Raw genomic sequence first — 18,299 nt, 5'->3', positions numbered from 1 at the left:
CAATTGCTTCTTTTTAAAGTCAGAAATACAGAATTGCGAGATATAGCCTAGTCTGAATTGTGTGATATAAAATCGCAATTGCTTCTTATAAAGTCTAAGTGAATTATTATTTAACCTTTACATTATTTGTTGAACTATGGTATTAATACCAACTACACAATAGTAACAACTGAACTGTTGCTTCATTTATCCAAATTGGAAAAAGTGCTAATTTGGAATTCCACCGTGGAAAAAGTGGGCCGGTCTTGGGCATGAACTCCAGGGCTGAAAAGTGGCCCCACTCCGGCCCTGATTACATTTGTTTTTGAAAGGTTTGTTTGAGCTGCGCCTTCTACTGTACAGGCGTGAGTTTGCATTTGCATCATTTTGAGGCTCATTATTACTCTTTTTGTGTGAAAGGGCCTTTACATTGTCCATTTTTGGTTTTGTTTTGTCAAGGAAGCCCAGCCCAGGTGAGATAAAGTAACACAAAATTATTGTAACTATAATGCAATTAGTTACTTTTTTAGGGAGTATCACAATATTGTAACACTACTTTTAAAAGTAACTCTCCCCAACATTGTTTAGGAGACAATAACTGTATTTGTTGTGCACTCCGATCTTTATAACTTTGCAGACCTTTTACATTCACAAACAGCTATATTACTCACTACATGAAAGGTAATATGAAAAAAAGCATAATTGGGGCATTTTAAACTATTTTTTGTTTGTGTAGTGCACAGATGTCAGTTTTAAGTGTTCTTTTTTTTGTGTGTCATAGTTTTTATGATTTCCTATATATTTGGACAATATTTCAACATCCTGGAATGCATTAATTTCAGTCCATTGTAGTCCAATCATGTGCACTGCAAAATAATGAAAATAGGTCAAAGTGGCACCAAATTTTTAATACTTTATAAATGATTCAATATATATTTATCAAAAATCTAAATGAGTAATTTAGTCAAAGAGATTATCACTGTGTTGAGGTCAAATAATGTTGGTTCACTGCATATTCTGTGAAGCAGCAACACTTTTTGTTTCTGTGCTGGTGCAGTTTTCTCTCTCTGTATGACGTTTCCTGGCTGGAAGTGGAGTGATGGGAACGTCAGATTGGAGTGAGAGAGAAGAGCTGCACAGTTTGAGAGCCTTTCTGCCACCGGCTTCTCCTTTCCTCTTCCTCTTTTGTCTGTGTGCTTTGTGTCTTCATTTGTGCTTTGTCTTGACAGCGAGCGAGTGCATGCGCTGTACAGCACGTGATACGCTCTCCTCTCCTCTCCTCTCCTCTCCTCTCCTCTCCTCTCCTCTCCTCTCCTCTCCTCTCCTCTCCTCTCCTCTCCTCTCCTCTCCTCTCCTCTCCTCTCCTCTCCTCTCCTCTCCTCTCCTCTCCTCTCCTCTCCTCTCCTCTCCTCTCCTCTCCTCTCCTCTCCTCTCCTCTCCTCATGCTGCAAGTACACAATATGTTTACAGCTACAGCAAGAGAACCGTTCCCTTCAGTCAGTTATGTCTTTATATGTCGAGTACACAGCCTAAGGGTGTTTTAGGTGAGGTCCAGTGTGCAGGAGAACAGACAAAGAGTTGTGTGTGTTGTAGTTTAGTCGATTTACAAGCACACTGGGAGAGTTTATGCCAAAATTAAATTTGTGTGGATGTGACTGAGGCCCATTAATTTCTTTACAAATAGCAATCTGAAGCAATTCTGTAACTGTCTTTTCCAAGTGCCCAGCCTTTTCAGGTTATCTCATCCATTTCTGGTAGTGAGAAACCACTGATTCAAGAGCTGGAGCGGTGCACCAAAATCTTAAAATCTGTCCTGAGTGTTCACTGAAATTCTTGTCTATTGTTATATAAATAATTAAGTATATGCACAAAAATGAAACCGTTTTAATTGTCACCACGTTACTCCTACATTTAGCAGTTTTTTTTTATCGACAAAATATTAACTAGCCTAAACAACAACAAAACTGTGATGTACATATATTTATGAGATGCTTTATTTGATATATCATTATATGAAATTTGTAAGAAAGAACATATAATCTCAGAATTGCCAGTATTAACTCGGATGGATTTAATTAAATTCTTTTGAAACTCATGAATAACTGAAAACAGTTCATGAAACCTGTATATTCATTTTCAAACAAAACCGCATCAGTTATTATTAGAATGTTTTCAAATGAAATGTATAAATTTTACTTGCATAAACCTTCACTTTAAGATAAATAGGTGATCAACTTTTCAAGCTGTAATTTTGTTTCATGGCTGCCGTAAATATGTGTGCATTTTCATATTTATCAAAGTTCATTCTCAAAAGTGTGAGTGTGAGATGCCTAAATATATTTTACAAAAAATGTGATAAATTCATAGAGAAGTTCTGCATTTTTGTTTTAAAGAGTATATATTTTTAAACTCTTAAACTAAAATAATAACAATAATAAAAATAAAAAAGTAGTGTGTAATTTGAATTTTGGTTCCCCATTTTTTTTTTTTATTATTAGAAATTTTGGTAGTAAGGTCTCATTTGTTAAAATTAGTTAGTGTTTAACCAACATGAACTAACTGTGAGCAATATATTTTTTTCATTATATATATTTTTTTACATTTAATAATCTTCTAATCATTTAATGACAGTATTAGTTAATTAAAATACAGTTGTTCATTGTTTTTTCATGTTAGTTCAAAATACATTAACTAATGTTAACAAATACAACTTTTAATTTTAAGAATGTATTAGTAAATGTTAAAATTAACATTAACTAGGACTAACAAATGCTGTAGAATTGTTGTTCACTGTCAGGTCATGTTAACTAACGTAGTTAACTACAAATGTAAAGTGTTTACAACATTTGTATGTATCTCTTCCGGGTCAAAGCGGACCCGAATGCAATTTGTACATCCCACATCCGGTGCTCCTGTGTTTTCTCAACTCATGCGAGTTGTTCCAGTCTCCACTATCAGCAGAACCTGTTTGCCTGCTCTAGGTCAGTGACCTCACACACACACCGGCTGATGTCATTGCGCTAGATTCAGGTGTGACTCACGGCTTCATTCAAGAGGCGTAAAAAATCAAAGGGATTTTGCTAATGTGTTGACCAGCAGATTGCAGAGCAGATTGCTTGAGGAGTAGCAGGAAGGATGACGCAGAGATGTTCTGAGATGTTCATTCCCATGGCATTAGCCTGATGAATCATACATTAGACCAGCACACTCAAAGTCCAAACCCTCACAAGGTTTATCAGAGGACTCAATCCAGGCGTTTCTGCGTCTGCACCACAAATAAACCAGCGAGATTGCCTGCGATAATGGGATTTAAAATTGTGATTTCCAGGACTGGAGTATTTGTGAATGTCTCTATTGCACTCTATATTGTAAAGTTCTGTATTCACTAATTATTGGAAACACATCATGGGAAAGCCATGAAGAACTGGGGACCTTGCTGTCGTCGGGTTATTTTAGCATTATTTCACGAACCCCATGGTCACTTGCACTACAGTTCAGAATAATTTTTTATTTTTCCTAAAATTTGAATTTTTCCTAAATTTCCATTTTTTTTTGTAGTGTTTTTAAAAGAAGTCTCTTCTGCATTTAACCAAGCGTACTGTTATAACAGTAATAATTTACAGTATACTTTAAATTGTATTCCTGTGGTGAATTTTCAGCATCACCACCCCAGTCTTCAGTGTCACATGATCTTTCAGAGATCATATGCTGATTTGCTTAGTTGTATGCATAGGCAGTGTTACTTTTAACCATTTTTATTATTATTATTATTATAATACTCACTGTGTCTGTCCACTCTTTGTTTTGCAGTATCTGGAGGGGCCCGAATGTGAACTGTGTGGACAGCACTGGATACACACCTCTACATCACGCTGCTTTAAATGGACACAGGTGAGTCCTGTCACCTGATGACCTTTTGACCTCAAAGATAATTTTAGTTTTATTTATCGAAATGTACTTTTATTTCTGAATACCACACACAATTGTGCATGTGTCTCTCTGTCAGTGAGGTGGTGGAAGTACTTCTGCGGAACGAGGCTCTGACGAACATCGCTGACAACAAGGGCTGTTACCCTCTGCACCTGGCGGCCTGGAAGGGGGACCAGCGGATCGTCAAACTCCTCGTCCACCAGGGTCCATCTCACCCCAAACTCAATGAACAGGTCTGACCGCACGACACGAGCGGCACATTCACAGCCGTGTTCTGGGTTATTTACCACATGAGGTCTATGAGCAGCGCTGGTGACTTGCTATTGATTACGACAGGAAGTAGTTTTGACTCGTCTCTCAGTAAAAACAGAATGGAAAACATGTATAAAAAACTCTTACTGTCTACAGGTAAACTGGGCCTACTACTGGGCCGGGCCTTTTGGAGGGTTTAAAGTGCCTCTATTATGCTATTTTAAAGGTTCCTGATTTTGTTTTGCAGTCTCCTACTATAGATTTACATGCAGGTCAAAAAACACTTTACTTTTCTCATAATATACTTTTCAGCATCGCTGCTTTTCTCACAGTGTCACAGTTGAATTAAACAGTTCGATAAAGTATACAGTCTCTCTAAACCCCTCCTTTCCAAGAGCTGACTCTGATTGGTCAGTTGACTCAGTCTGTTGTGATTGGTCTACTCTGCTCTGATTGGTCAGATGCTCCAGTCTGTTGTGATTGGTCTACTCTGCTCTGATTTGTCAGATGAACCAGTCTGTTGTGATTGGTCTACTCTGCGCTGATTGGTCAGATGCTCCAGTCTGTTGTGATTGGTCTACTCTGCTCTGATTGGTCAGATGAACCAGTCTGTTGTGATTGGTCTACTCTGCTCTGATTGGTCAGATGCTCCAGTCTGTTGTGATTGGTCTACTCTCCTCTAATTGGTCAGATGCTCCAGTCTGTTGTGATTGGTCTACTCTCCTCTAATTGGTCAGATGACTCAGTCAGTTGTGATTGGTCTACTCTCCTCTAATTGGTCAGATGCTCCAGTCTGTTGTGATTGGTCTACTCTCCTCTAATTGGTCAGATGCTCCAGTCTGTTGTGATTGGTCTACTCTCCTCTAATTGGTCAGTTGACTCAGTCTGTTGTGATTGGTCTACTCTCCTCTAATTGGTCAGATGCTCCAGTCTGTTGTGATTGGTCTACTCGGCTCTGATTGGTCAGATGACCCAGTCTGTTGTGATTGGTCTACTCTCCTCTGATTGGTCAGATGACCCAGTCTGTTGTGATTGGTCTACTCTCCTAAGTTGTAATTGGCGTAAGCTTTTACGCTCGCTTTAGGTGGCTTTTGACTTGTGCAAAAAGAGTTAATGTGAATGATGGGAGATGGAAACACATTTGCCGAATAAATTCGGATGGTAGCGCACATTAAACCCACGTTACTGATAGGCTGTTTCCTCATGATGGGAGTTCCGGCTCTTTTTAGGGAACTGACCCGGATCATTTGGCTCATCTCAGTAAGAAGAGTATACGTTTGCGTGTGTCACTCCTCTTCCTTTCTGACCCGATTTTACGGATGATCTTTTCTCCACACTGCTCGACCACACGCACTCCATGCAGTGACTGAATATTATGTTAATGTGTCTAGCGAGGAAGAGTGGCTGGGTAATGATCGCACGCACATACACATCAAAATAACATTCAGTCAGTGACTACTTGACGTGTGGCTGAGCACTGTAGCGAAAGGATAATCATATTATTCTGTCTTGTATTAATATACAAAAAGGGAAAACGGCTCTCAGACGGGAGCCGACTCCCACCGTTCCCACCGTTCAGGATTCGGCTCATGGAGTCGAGCGACACATCACTACTGTTTCCACTCATGGTGTTTTATTTACTGTTAGTTACTAGGTTACCGATACCACCGTCGTCCACTCGAACAAGCTGATGGAAACTCACCTAATTCGCATTTGTTTGTTTTGTGAACTTAGAAAAGATTCGCTTCACATTTGGATGGAAACCCAGTCAGTGATACGAACCGTGATGATGGCGTTGGTTTTACTGTATTTTGGTTATACTGTGATGTTTTACTGATCACAGAAGTGCATCGAAGTGGATTTGCAGCACAGGAAATATGTTCTTGACATGTCAAACACGATGTTTCTTCTCGGCTACAACTACAGTGTTTTAGGGTCAAAGTAGATTCGCAGGCAGACAATGAAGACCATAGACTGGCATTAAGCAAATTTGCTTCAAACCTACTTTGTCTATCTTACGGAAGTGAGACTGGAATTGCTGATGAATCGATTTTTTTCTTTTAAAATAACTTTATTTGTCGCGCACTTTAATCTTTAAAACTTTGCAGACCTTTTACATTCACGAAAAGCTACATTACACACTGCATGAAAGCTAATATTTGAAGAAGCATAATAGGGGCACTTTAAAAACAGAAATGTGAAGATTGTGCATTTGCTAAGAACTTGAATGAATTCTATAGTTCAACGTGTTATTTGAGCTGGAAAGTTGTTTAAAATGTCTTTATTAAGTTGGGTTACTTTTTAGGTCAAAGAAACGTCTACTTATGCGTTAACTAATGCCATTCCAGTGAGTGGAACTTGCTCCATATAAACAGTCCCTGCATCCCAATCATACTATCCATCCTCAACAGTTTGTGATACCAGAATGTGTCAGATCACAGTATGTTAAAAATAGCCCTTTTTTGCAATTGAAGTTTGTTGACTACACACTAATGTCGACGAATCGCAAAACCCCATTTTAGACCCCGTTTCCACCCATATTTAGCACTTACCAGAAATAATGCATGTTAAAACCAGTTGGAAATACCTGTAGGTTATGATTGTACTTTGTCATATTGCATATTTTAAATGTTTAATCTGCAACGCTTCCTCTCCGCCAGGATTCCAGCCCGAGAGACGAGTCATAATAAATCCTGTCAGTAGTCTTTAAGTTGCTCTGTAAATATTCACCTGTCTAATGACACACTATCTGAGATCAGTAGTCGGGGATTAGGAGGTTGTTGACTAGTGAGGGAGGGTGTGTGTATTAGTCATTTTGAGGTTAGATTCGAGGTTATGTTTCTTTTGACACGTCTCAGGAAAAGCTGCAGCTTATCAGGAACACTTTTGCTTCCTCTTACAGCTTCACACTGCTCATTTACACTTTGAGTGAGTGTGTGTGGGTGTAAAGATAAAGCTAAACATGAGTTCAGTGGCTTCTCACCCATAATACACGCTGTTTTCACAACTGCTATTTTTAGTCGTTACACATTTGGCTGAATTTCAGATGTTTTTTAAGTAGAACATGACATACACGGTATGACTGTATACTGTGTGTCTGTTTGAATCAATCGAGTTGCAGATTAACCAAATTCAGGCGCGGAATAAATAACCACCAAAATATCGGAATATAAACAGACATTTCCAGTGTGATGATTTTTACCGCAAATTTGGGATGAAATGCATTATTTTTTCTCATGCTGAATTAAACGTACAGGTCATGTGACAACAATGTATATAAAAAACATATAAAATCACATATTATTGCTGTTTCGGAACTGAATTGCTCAATTTGTTTGAGGTTTGTTGACCCAGCAATGACATATTGAAATGTTTCTTTGCTCTCGCTTGTCTTCCCGTTCTACAGCTGTTCCCTATTTATTTCCAACCTCGTGACATCTTTTAACAAACGAATCTGAATATTCATGTGCACCTGTACCCGGGGTTGGTTTTTTATTGTTTGAATGAAATGTCCCCAGAGGAAAGCAGAAACGGCCTGTCTTCAAATACTCTCGTTTTGCATAATTTGGAGAGACTTTTCATGCATTTATTATTCCGCAGTGATGCACTCCATGTTTTTCAGTAACATAATAATCACAGTTTTCATTTAACAACTCTGTTATTGTGCTGTTTTCTCATTGATTTGTTATAGCATGACATGTCTCAAAATGAAATGAAACAGCGCAGCCAAAAATAATGATTTATTATTATTATTATTAATTCATTATGAATTTGGACTAACTAAAAAATGATTTTAAAAATAAGACTGTTTCATTTAATTTTGTTTTTTTGCCATTTTATAAGGCTGGTTTATTCTCCATTGTTTGATTGGTCAAATTCGGCATATGCTAGTCACTTAATTGTCAAATGTTTCTGATTTGTCTAATTATAGTTAGTTTTCCTCACAAATTAGATTTTTTTTTTGCCTTGTATCAAAATAAATATTCATTCGGCATGTATTATTATTAAACGTTAATCATTCGACGGACTCTAAGCCAGCCTGTAGTTTCTTTTGCCTTTTTCATCATGTGAACATGCATTTGATTAACACTTGTGTTCAGTGTGTGTGTGTGTGTATGTGAACACGTCTCCTTCCTGTTCTCTCCCCTCTCCCAGAGCTCTCTAGACAACACAGAGTTCAAACGCTGTGGCCCATTTGACCCCTATATTAATGCCAAGGTGTGTACCCATGACCTCTGACCTGCACGCTTCACCTCCATACGCCACGCCTGGGTTTGTCTGGTTTCTGTTGGGACAGTTTCGCTTCACTCTTTCTCATGTTTGTCATCATGTGGGTTATATAAGCACACATATGCCATGTGTGTGTGAAGGTGTATAATGCATAAAGACGTGACCGACTGTGCTGTGATTCTCACTGTAGTCTGAAGTAAGTTATGTGCACTTGTTTTTGTACAGTTTGTGTGTGAGAGAGCATTTCATCGTGAAAGGTGTCATTTCTGCAAACTGCGAAAATAATGATGGATTCCAGACAGGTTTCCCACACCGTTAGACTAATAATATATGACAAGAAAAGGGAAAAACTCACGTTGAGAGAAAATAAAAAATATTATTAGTAGCATTTTCAGTCTCAAATATATTTAGAAAAATTTCATAGATGCAATATTTAAATACTTAACATACAGTTTTCAGTAGAAATGGCATTAAAGTATATTTTAGTTTACCTAATACCATAAAAATGTACTTTAGAGGGACAAAAATACTCTAAGTGCATTTAATATAAATTTAGAATATAGTAGATTTTAATCTATATTTAATTTATATTTTTATTTTAGAATTTGCAGAAATATGTTGGGGGGGGGAATGCAAAACAGGAAAGGATATCATAGAGAGAACCCCATCAAACCCTCACAACTGTGTGTCAAAGACAATTAGTCTCTTAAAATATTAGATTATTATTATTTTTTTATTTAAGAGAAGACAACATAAGCTCAGGTTGTAAAATATCTTCTGGTGCAACTAAAATAATTTAGTATATACAGATATTAATGTGGATTTGTATTAATAAATACAGATATTAATGAATTCATGATAAATATTAGAATATTGGATAATACAATATTGATATGCACACAAAATATCAGATAATTTGATACTTTTTAAGAGAAAATAAGGTTAGTTCAGGTAGTAAAATATCATGTGGTGCGACTTCATAAAAGTATAAAATACTTTTTACATTGAAGTATTTATTTATTAATCTATTTGTATTTTAAATGGTCAATATGTGTTCTCTCACATATATTCAAGATGTCATGAACCGCACATGCAAAGGTTCAATGAAGAATTTTGATTTGTTTTATTTATCTTGCACTCTTATTTGTCATCAACCTTTTTATAATTCCTTTATACACAAGCAATTTTTTGTGAAAAATTTTGTGTGAATGTAATTCCTTTGCAGTTTAAAATGGGCTAGGAGAAAACATTTGAACTTTGAGATGTTTCACGTTGAATCTTTTAAAGCCGCTGTATGATGTTCTGCTGAAGCTCAGAGAATCCTCATCTCGCTTTCGTTCGATAGCACAGAGGGGTTTCACTCCAGCTTTAGATCTCGTACAAGCGGTCGTGTGTGTGTGTGTGTGTGTCAGGCAGGTTACAACTGAACAGACTGAAGCGGAAATGAATAATTCATGAGCTGACAGGAAGTGTGTGTTTTGTGATTGTTAAATGGTATTTCTAGAATACTTGCTGTGCCACACACACACACACACACACACACGCAGAGTCGAGAAGCTTTTCTGTGTAGCCGTCGGCTTGAATCAGTGTCAGAAAGTGTGTGTGTGTGTGTGTGTGTGTGGCAGAGAGAGGTGGGGTGTAGTCATGGAAACGGTGTCATGGCTGGATAGCTGAGGGCCGACCCTGTAGTGCATCAAGAGAGAGATGAAGTGAAATGAAAGGAAGACAAAATACAGAATGATGAATAGAAGAGAAGCCATTCATTCACCATGGGTTTTGATGTTCTGCAGGTGCAAAATAATAATAGTAGTAATGATGATAATAATAAAATAGATCTACCGTAAATTATTTAAAAACCTTAAACATAAAAAACCTAAGTTGAACTAAAATGACTAAAACTGAAATAAAATAAAGCTATAGTTAGACAGACATTGATTGATTGATTTTTGACCGATAGCCGATAATTCTTTATATTTAAAAGCCGATAACCGATATATTGCCGATAAATCTAAATACAAAAACAAAAACTTCTCCATTAAAAGCCGTGTCCCGCGCACACAATTATAACGTTCTCATTATAATGTTATGTAGTCCATATGACAGACTTGCACTGCACATGTTGCACTTTACTGTATTTTCCTTTTCATAGTGATTCCAATCATATTTCAAGTAGTTCAAAACCATCATGGTGAACTGCGCATCTGAAGCGTCTCAGGAAGTAATACATTATTTATCAGCTTTAATATATCAGACAAATTTTCATATCGGGCCGATAACAATAACATTAAATATGAACATATATCGGCCGATACCGATATGGTGGCCAATATATCGCGGTTCCCTAGAATACAAATAACAAAAATGCATAAAATAATAAGAATAAGCAATCTAGGCTCAGTGGAAATAGGTGCCTCTACCTTCATTTGTGCAAAACTTCAAAAACACCCCTGTAAATACAGTTTACTGCAGTCTCCAGCTGAAATGAACACTCGTGGCAGTAAAATCATTTGAATTAATTTTCACTCAAATTATGATTACCGGGTCAGATTATCAATTCCTTGCACAATGCTATTTATAGTGTTATAAAAAACACTTTTACCATAGTGCATGATTTGTAAACTAATGTGTTTTGATGTTTGCGTTGCATAACCAGCTCCATATTTGTTGCTATTTCCAGTCGTAGTAAACTAGCTCGATCACTCATCTGGTACAGCATTACACTCGAGACACAAAGCGCTCGGTTACGATCCAGAGAAACTCGAGTCACGACAGCAAAGCTTAAACACTTTTGCAGAAGAGAGCTGAAATACCATGCGTTTGTATCTCACGTTTGCTTTTGTTAACTCTATCAGGGTTAGGGTTTAGTGTAGATGCAACTTAATTTTCAAACGTTATCGCATTAAACTTTTTGCGTCACTCCCCGGAGAGTTCATTTCCACGCTGCCGCGATACGTACAACAAAAAACATTGACATATTCATGTTCATCTGTTTCTGAGAAAGCTGAATGCCACTTTTACCACCAGTTACTACCATTGTGGACATGCTAGCACACACAACTCGCGGTTTGAACAGTTAATCTAAAAAAGATTTCCCTTCTGAATGAACACACAATAATGACAGAAGATCAAACACACAGTGTGTGTTCACACAGCTGAGATTCACCTGCCAACTGCGAGTTTATTTCAGGAGAGCCGTATTTCGAGAGCGCATTCATCCCCGCTTCCCTTGATCGTGTCTGTGGGGAACGTCCCGCTCTCAGATGACCTAGTTAGCAGGAAAATCTACACAAATTATTGCCTTGTCATCATAATTCCCAATGAACATTATAGGGTTGCCTCACGTCTACTGTGTAAATATGCCACTGCCTTCTTCAGGTGCATTTATTTGATTAAAAAAAACTGTAATATTGTAAAATTCTATTCTAATTTAAAATAGCCATTTTATATTTGGAATATATATATATTAAAATGTAATTTATTCCTGTGATCAAAGCTGAATTTTCAGCATTATTACTCTTCAGTCTTCAGTGTCACATGATCCTTCAGAAATCATTCTGATATGATGATTGAAACATTTCTGATTATTATCAGTGTTGAAAACAGTTGTGCTGCTTTGCTTCATATTTTTTGGAAACCGTGATAGATTTTTTTTTTTAGCAGTCTTTGATGAATATAATTTTATAAGATCCGCATTTATTTGAAATAGAAATCTTTTGTAACATTTGTAAAAATGTGTCATTATAATGCATCCTTGCTGAATACAAAAAATTCTTACCGAACTTTTCTATGGAAGACTGTTTCCGCCATAGTTGAGTAAAAAATATAATTCTGTAAGTCATAATAATGAGAAACTTTCTCATAATTGACTTAGTATCTCATTATATTGAGAAACTTTCTCGTAAAATTATGACTTAACTTCTCGTGTCATTTAAGTAATTTAAGAGAGTCATTTTTAAGTCATTACGAGAAAGTTTCTCGTTATTTTGAGATACTAAGTCATTATTATGAGAAAATGTCTCGTTATTTTGAGATACTAAGTCATTATTATGAGAAAATGTCTCGTTATTTTGAGATACTAAGTCATTATTATGAGAAAATGTCTCGTTATTTTGAGATACTAAGTCATTATTATGAGAAAATGTCTCGTTATGACTTAAAGAATCTTTTTTTTTTTTACTCAACGTTGGCGGAAATGGGCTTCCATACTTTTCAGCGCTAGTGTAAGTAGAGTTAGGGTTACTATAGTATGTTTCTACGATAAATGGTGTGCTACTATAATAAGCAAAAAAATACTCAGAAAACCAAAATATTGGGTGAAACACTCCATTTAAACTGGAGTAAACGATTTCTATCAACTCATCCGCCATCCTGGGTGAATGTGTCACTGTTTTTCCTTTCGCATTTTTCGCGTACAGACCAACAATGTTGTCAAAGCTATCCCCGTTCACACGGTCCGTGAAAAAGACTAAAATCGCCGTATTATTCATGCCAGGCCAGTAGATGGCGATGTCACTGTACGGAAAGCGACTGAACCTATAGACAGAACACGTAATACACATGCGCATGATGTAGTTTATAAGGAGACGATAAAGGTATCGCCAGAGAATGTCTAATATGGCGAGAAGTTTCACTCTCAGTACACTTCCGGCTTCTGAACTGGTTGCAGTTCCTCTCTGATTCCATATGAGGGCGCTCACAGGACGAGTGCAGAATGAATGGAGGTCTATGGCGCTATACCATAAGTACTCGTTCATTCAACTTTCGACCTAAAACCCATGTTGAACTTGCAAAATCTACAATCAGATTTGATATTTCTCAACGGCAATCGGGTGAAAGAGACACATTTAGCTGTCTAGCCCCATAGACTCCCATTCATTTTGCACTCATGGCGATCGCCCCCAGTGGAACTCTGGTGGTACTACAACCAAAATTTGGTACAATAGAGCTTAATAGGGAGTGGGCAGGCTCTCCGTAGACGGGCTCTGGTATCGCTTTCAAAAACTTTCACTTGAAACCCGTTTTCAAGCCCCCAAAACGCTGTTGTCGTGTAAATGAACGGCCAAAACTCGTAAAGTTTTCTGTGTTCAGTTGAAGACGGTGTCGTGTTGAGAGAGTTGCAATACAAATGTAAAAATGGATAAATGCACAATTCAGCCATTTTAATTTAGCTGTCTACCTTTTGTTAACACGCTTTGTGTCTATGATGCCTTACAATGCTCACTGGTTTTGAATGAAGTCTCGTTGGTGTTTCTTGACCTGAACTCACTGGTAGGAATCTAGTCCTGTCTGAGACTAGAGATTTCCTCATCCTTCATGTTGGCTGAGATTTCCAGTGTGTTCCAGCATGGCGCTCACAACCCGTGATCTCTTCGTGACATTAATTGTTTAAAATCACATCAGTTGTGCAGCGGGAACTTTTTCTCTTTCTCTCTCACTCTAAAAGCTTTTATGTGTGGGTACCAAACGTCCCTCGGACTCTTTGAGAAATGTGAAATGCTCTGCTCTCTTCCCAGAGAGATGGTAATGTGGAAAGCATTGCATTGCGCTCCCTCCAGAGAGATGACACATCTGTGTGTGTGTGTCTGTGTGTGTGTGTGTGACAGAAACACAGAGAGCGCTTCAGTTCTGTCAGTCTATGGTTGATTTTGGCAGCTGTGCCTGATTGTAAAGAAACCTGTCAAGAACACATCTAGGTCATATTTCACTCTAAAACAAAGAGATGATAGTTTTCTTAATGGTAAAAAGGGCTTAAATTCCTATAATATTATTTGCATTGCAATGTGTTATTTTAGTATTATTTATATCATATTGTAGTATTTATTAATGAAAATTAAATAGATTTGTTTTTAGTTTTCATTTTAGTTTGTTTTAGTAATGTAATGTAACTGTGTAAAGTGTATTAGTTTTGATTTTAAATATTTGTTATTATTTCAGTTTTACTTGTAGTCATTTTAATATCTCAACTAAAACTTATTTTATTTCAGTTAATTGCCAAGGCAACATTTCTAAGTTTTTCTTTTTTTTTTTATCAAATATTTTTTATTATTATTATTTTTGTTTACTATTATATTTTCTTTCATTTCAGCTTTAAATTTTTTATAATTTTTTAAAATAATGTTAGTTAACAATAACAACAATAGATTTAATCGCATAAGCTCAAAAAAAATTCACTAATGTTAGTACTGTAATGTAAAAAAAATATTCTATATTATTTTAACTAATTAATTTATGCTATTTTTTGTTTTACTGATTTTATTATGATTTAAATAAAATGCAGTATTTTAACTTTTTTATATACCGTAAAAATGACTGAACAATGTCATTTACGTTAAATTAAATGTACATTAAATTGCCATTATTAATTATTGAAATAATTAACTAATATTCATTAAAATAAGGTAACAATGCAAAAATATTGAATGCTTGTAAAAACATACAATTATACAAATAAAAAAATACTGCACTATGTTAGCATTAGTTAACTACATTAGTTAACATGAACTAATGAACAATGCATACAGCATATATTAATCTTAAAGGGATAGTTCACCCAAAAATGCACATTTTGTCATCATTAACTCACCCTCAAGTATACAGTGTGTGTATATTGTTATTTTTTCTTGTGGAGCAGAAAGCATGTCAGTGTGTGTCAGTGCTCTGGTGGCGGCAGCGGTAGCATCTGTTCCCCCCCACACCCCCCACCCCCCCTTTGCCACAGGGCACACACTGATGATGTAATCACTCCTCCCGCTCCTCACCGGTTATATGCTGATGATGTAATCATCATGACATCACGTGGTAGGTCAGCTTTCAGCTCTGATTATCCTGATCCGCGCGCATGTGCGCTGACCCGGCATGCATATCATAACCCTTCTGGAATAATCCCAGCATAGGCCGACACGTCAGGCTGCGTTCACATCTCTACACGAGACTCCGTGCAGTCACGCTACGCACATGTGGAACTTGTGTTAATGCGCTCCTTTGGTTTGCTCCCTCAGGAAGGGCACATGTGTTCACATATCGAGTCATGTGATCGGATGAGGCATGACAGGAGTCATCGGGCTTATTAAACCCAGAGAGAGAGAGCGAGCGTGAACAGAAAGATAAGCTCGTTTCATCATGTTTCGTCCAGAGCTCGGGAAAGGCCATCGCTGTGAGACTTCAGACTCTTAAAGACATAGTTCACACAAACATCAGTGTTCACACATCCTCATGTCGTTCCAAACCTTCGTTCATCTTCAGAACACAGACGCTGAAGATTAATGTTGTTAATAAAGTGGTAAATTAAGTTTTTGGTGTGCAAACAAAGCACTGGAGTCACATGATTGCTTTAATGATGTCTTTACTACCTTTCTGGGGCTTGAAAGCGGTAGTTGATTAGACTGTCAATGGAGGGACAGAAAACTCTCAGATTTCATTAAAAAGATCTTCATTTGTGTTCTGAAGACGAGCGAATGTACTGTTAGATTTTTGTCTTGTTGCAGCGAATCATCATAGTCATTTGATCAAAGTATGGATCCGCATCGATGTATTATTACACCCCTAGTTTGCTCTAGACGTTTTGTGCTTTTGTCATTTCTATATTTTGTATATTATTTAGTTTTATTTTTGTTTCAAATTTAATAATTTAACTTATTTTAATAAGTAAACTTGCTTTATTTCAATTAGTTGCCAAGGCACAATTTATAATTTTATTTTAAGTTTTGCAAGTTTGAGTTTTTCATGTAATACTAATATTTTATTTATAGCTGTATTTTAAAAAACTGAATCGATTTGAATTGTTTCCGCTTTAATTATACTAGTAATGATGATGACGTAGTACTGATGCTGAATGTGCAGTAACGTGTTTATGATCTGTGTGCTTGTGAGCACTGAAATGCTCCGTTACGCAGGTCAAACACACACTCAGTGTGGGGTTTCTGTTCAACACACACTGTTTTGAAATGCCACGGAGAAATCAGCACTTTCTATTTTAAAAACACAGCGAAAGCACACTTCTCCTGACAGGCGGTCGGTCAGCGCTGGACCGGAATTAACATGAAAATGAATCTGTTGTGTTTGTGGAAAGACTCTGAGCCTCTGTGGTGTCCAGTTCCTCACCAGATAGAGAGAGATAGAGACAGATAAAGAGAGAGAGAGTCGTTCACTCGAGAAGAGCTCTGAGGAAACGAGTGTTTGATGAGAGAGTGATGAAGCTCATGAAGGAGTTCAGTCCAGCTGTTTCCTCACGGATATCTGGGATCTCTGCGCTCACTGTCACTCGAAAGATGTGAGAGCTGATATTAAGGGATCTGATTCTGCTGTGTGTGTGTGTGTTGTGGTTTTCCTTTTTTCAGTTTGAAGAATAAAGGGCTTGCTGTGTTTTTGTTTTCCCGTCTGTGGAGGGAAACGACAGGTGCTCTCTCTCTCTCTCTCTCTCTCTCTCTCTCTCTCTCTCTCTCTCTCTCTCTCTCTCTCTCTCTCTCTCTCTCTCTCTCTCTCTCTCTCTCTCTCTCTCTCTCTCTCTCTCTCTCTCTCTCTCTCTCTGTCTCGTCCCTTATATAATGGCAGGAGAACACACACTGTGCTGCCAGGTGAATACACACTTCTTTCTCTCCAAAAATATATGAGAGTTTGTCTGAGGCTCGCTTGCTTTGATCTGTTTGAGTTAAATAAGTGTCTGTAATGTCGCTGAGGAGGCGCAGCTCGTCCTCTACCACTCCATCGGTGTGAACACAGTCTCTCTGCAAAGCCAAGATAATCAAGAAGTGTATAATAAAATAAAATAAAAGTATAAATGTTAGCAATAGCATTCAATAATACAATATTAATGTAATTATAATAGTTATTATTAATGGTGATGTAATAATGATAAATATATTTGTACAGTAGAATTTTTATATTGTTAACATAATATTGTAATAATAATCATGATGATTTGCTAATGAATATCATCATCATCATCATCATCATCATAATAATAGTTATATTAATAATTAAATAAAAAATGTTAATACAACAATAATAATAATAATAATGAATATGATGGTAATAAATGAAATATGAACAAACATAGTTTTATTAATATTTATGTCATTATCATCATAATAAAAATGGTAATAATAAAGAATAAAAATGCAATAACTATTTTATTAATCATCTTAATAATATTTTGTTGTTGTTATTATAAGATTCATAATAATGATGTGTGTGTGTGTGTGTGCGCACAGGATGCTTTACCCACTGTGATGTAGTTGTGGGGTGTGGTCATCAAACCAGCACATGTTCATTGACTCCGGCTCTGCTCACACACACACAGTCACTCAGAGTGGTGGAGTGTGTGTGGCTTGTGTCCGCCGCTGCCAGCCACCCGAACACTTTCACAAGCCTCAGAGAGAGACACACACACACACACACACACACACACACACGCACATGCACACACACACTCTGATCTCTGCACAGCTCTGGAGGAACCCGAGTCTGATGATGAAGGGCTCAGTCAGATTCTCACCAGCAGTTTTTGAGCTCTAGGGTATTTTGTGTTTAATTCCATAGTTATTATTACACTCAAGATTTGACTCTATTCAGTCAGAGCAACAAAGCAAATATAACAGCGCCCTCTGGTGGTCAGGTTTCAGTACATCAGTCATTGTGAAGTTGAATGATTTGCTACAATCATGCTGTACATTTCAAACTATGAGTCATTTTGTTTAATTGTGTCTAATTTAAGTATAATATTGCAAATACCAAGAGGGATAGTTTGCCAATGTCTAAGATATTGACCAATTGACCAATGATCAAAAGTGACGGTAAAGTAGTGCACATATATAGTCCCAAAAAACACTTAAAGGTACCGTATGTAGGATTGTGGACAAAACTGGTACTGCAATCACTTTAAAAATACTGTAGAGCCGTGTATCCCCTCC

General features: G+C 37.0%; 1 protein-coding gene across 1 annotated transcript in view; it reads left to right on the top strand.

The window, feature by feature from the left end:
• LOC308703183 (ankyrin repeat and SAM domain-containing protein 1A) overlaps nt 1-18,299 on the top strand; it is a 109,458-nt gene that overhangs the window by 35,426 nt on the left and 55,733 nt on the right. Inside the window, exons 2-4 of the mRNA XM_081386504.1 lie at nt 3,790-3,870; nt 3,986-4,142; nt 8,317-8,379. Coding sequence (XP_081242630.1) covers nt 3,790-3,870; nt 3,986-4,142; nt 8,317-8,379 — 301 coding nt within the window. The remainder of the gene's footprint in view (nt 1-3,789; nt 3,871-3,985; nt 4,143-8,316; nt 8,380-18,299) is intronic.

The sequence above is a fragment of the Scardinius erythrophthalmus genome (genome assembly GCF_964197995.2).
Source record: "Scardinius erythrophthalmus genome assembly, chromosome: 15".
Taxonomy (NCBI): Eukaryota; Metazoa; Chordata; class Actinopteri; order Cypriniformes; family Leuciscidae; genus Scardinius; species Scardinius erythrophthalmus.
Note: the sequence above shows the minus strand (reverse complement) of the source record. Positions and strands in the feature narration are given on the sequence as shown.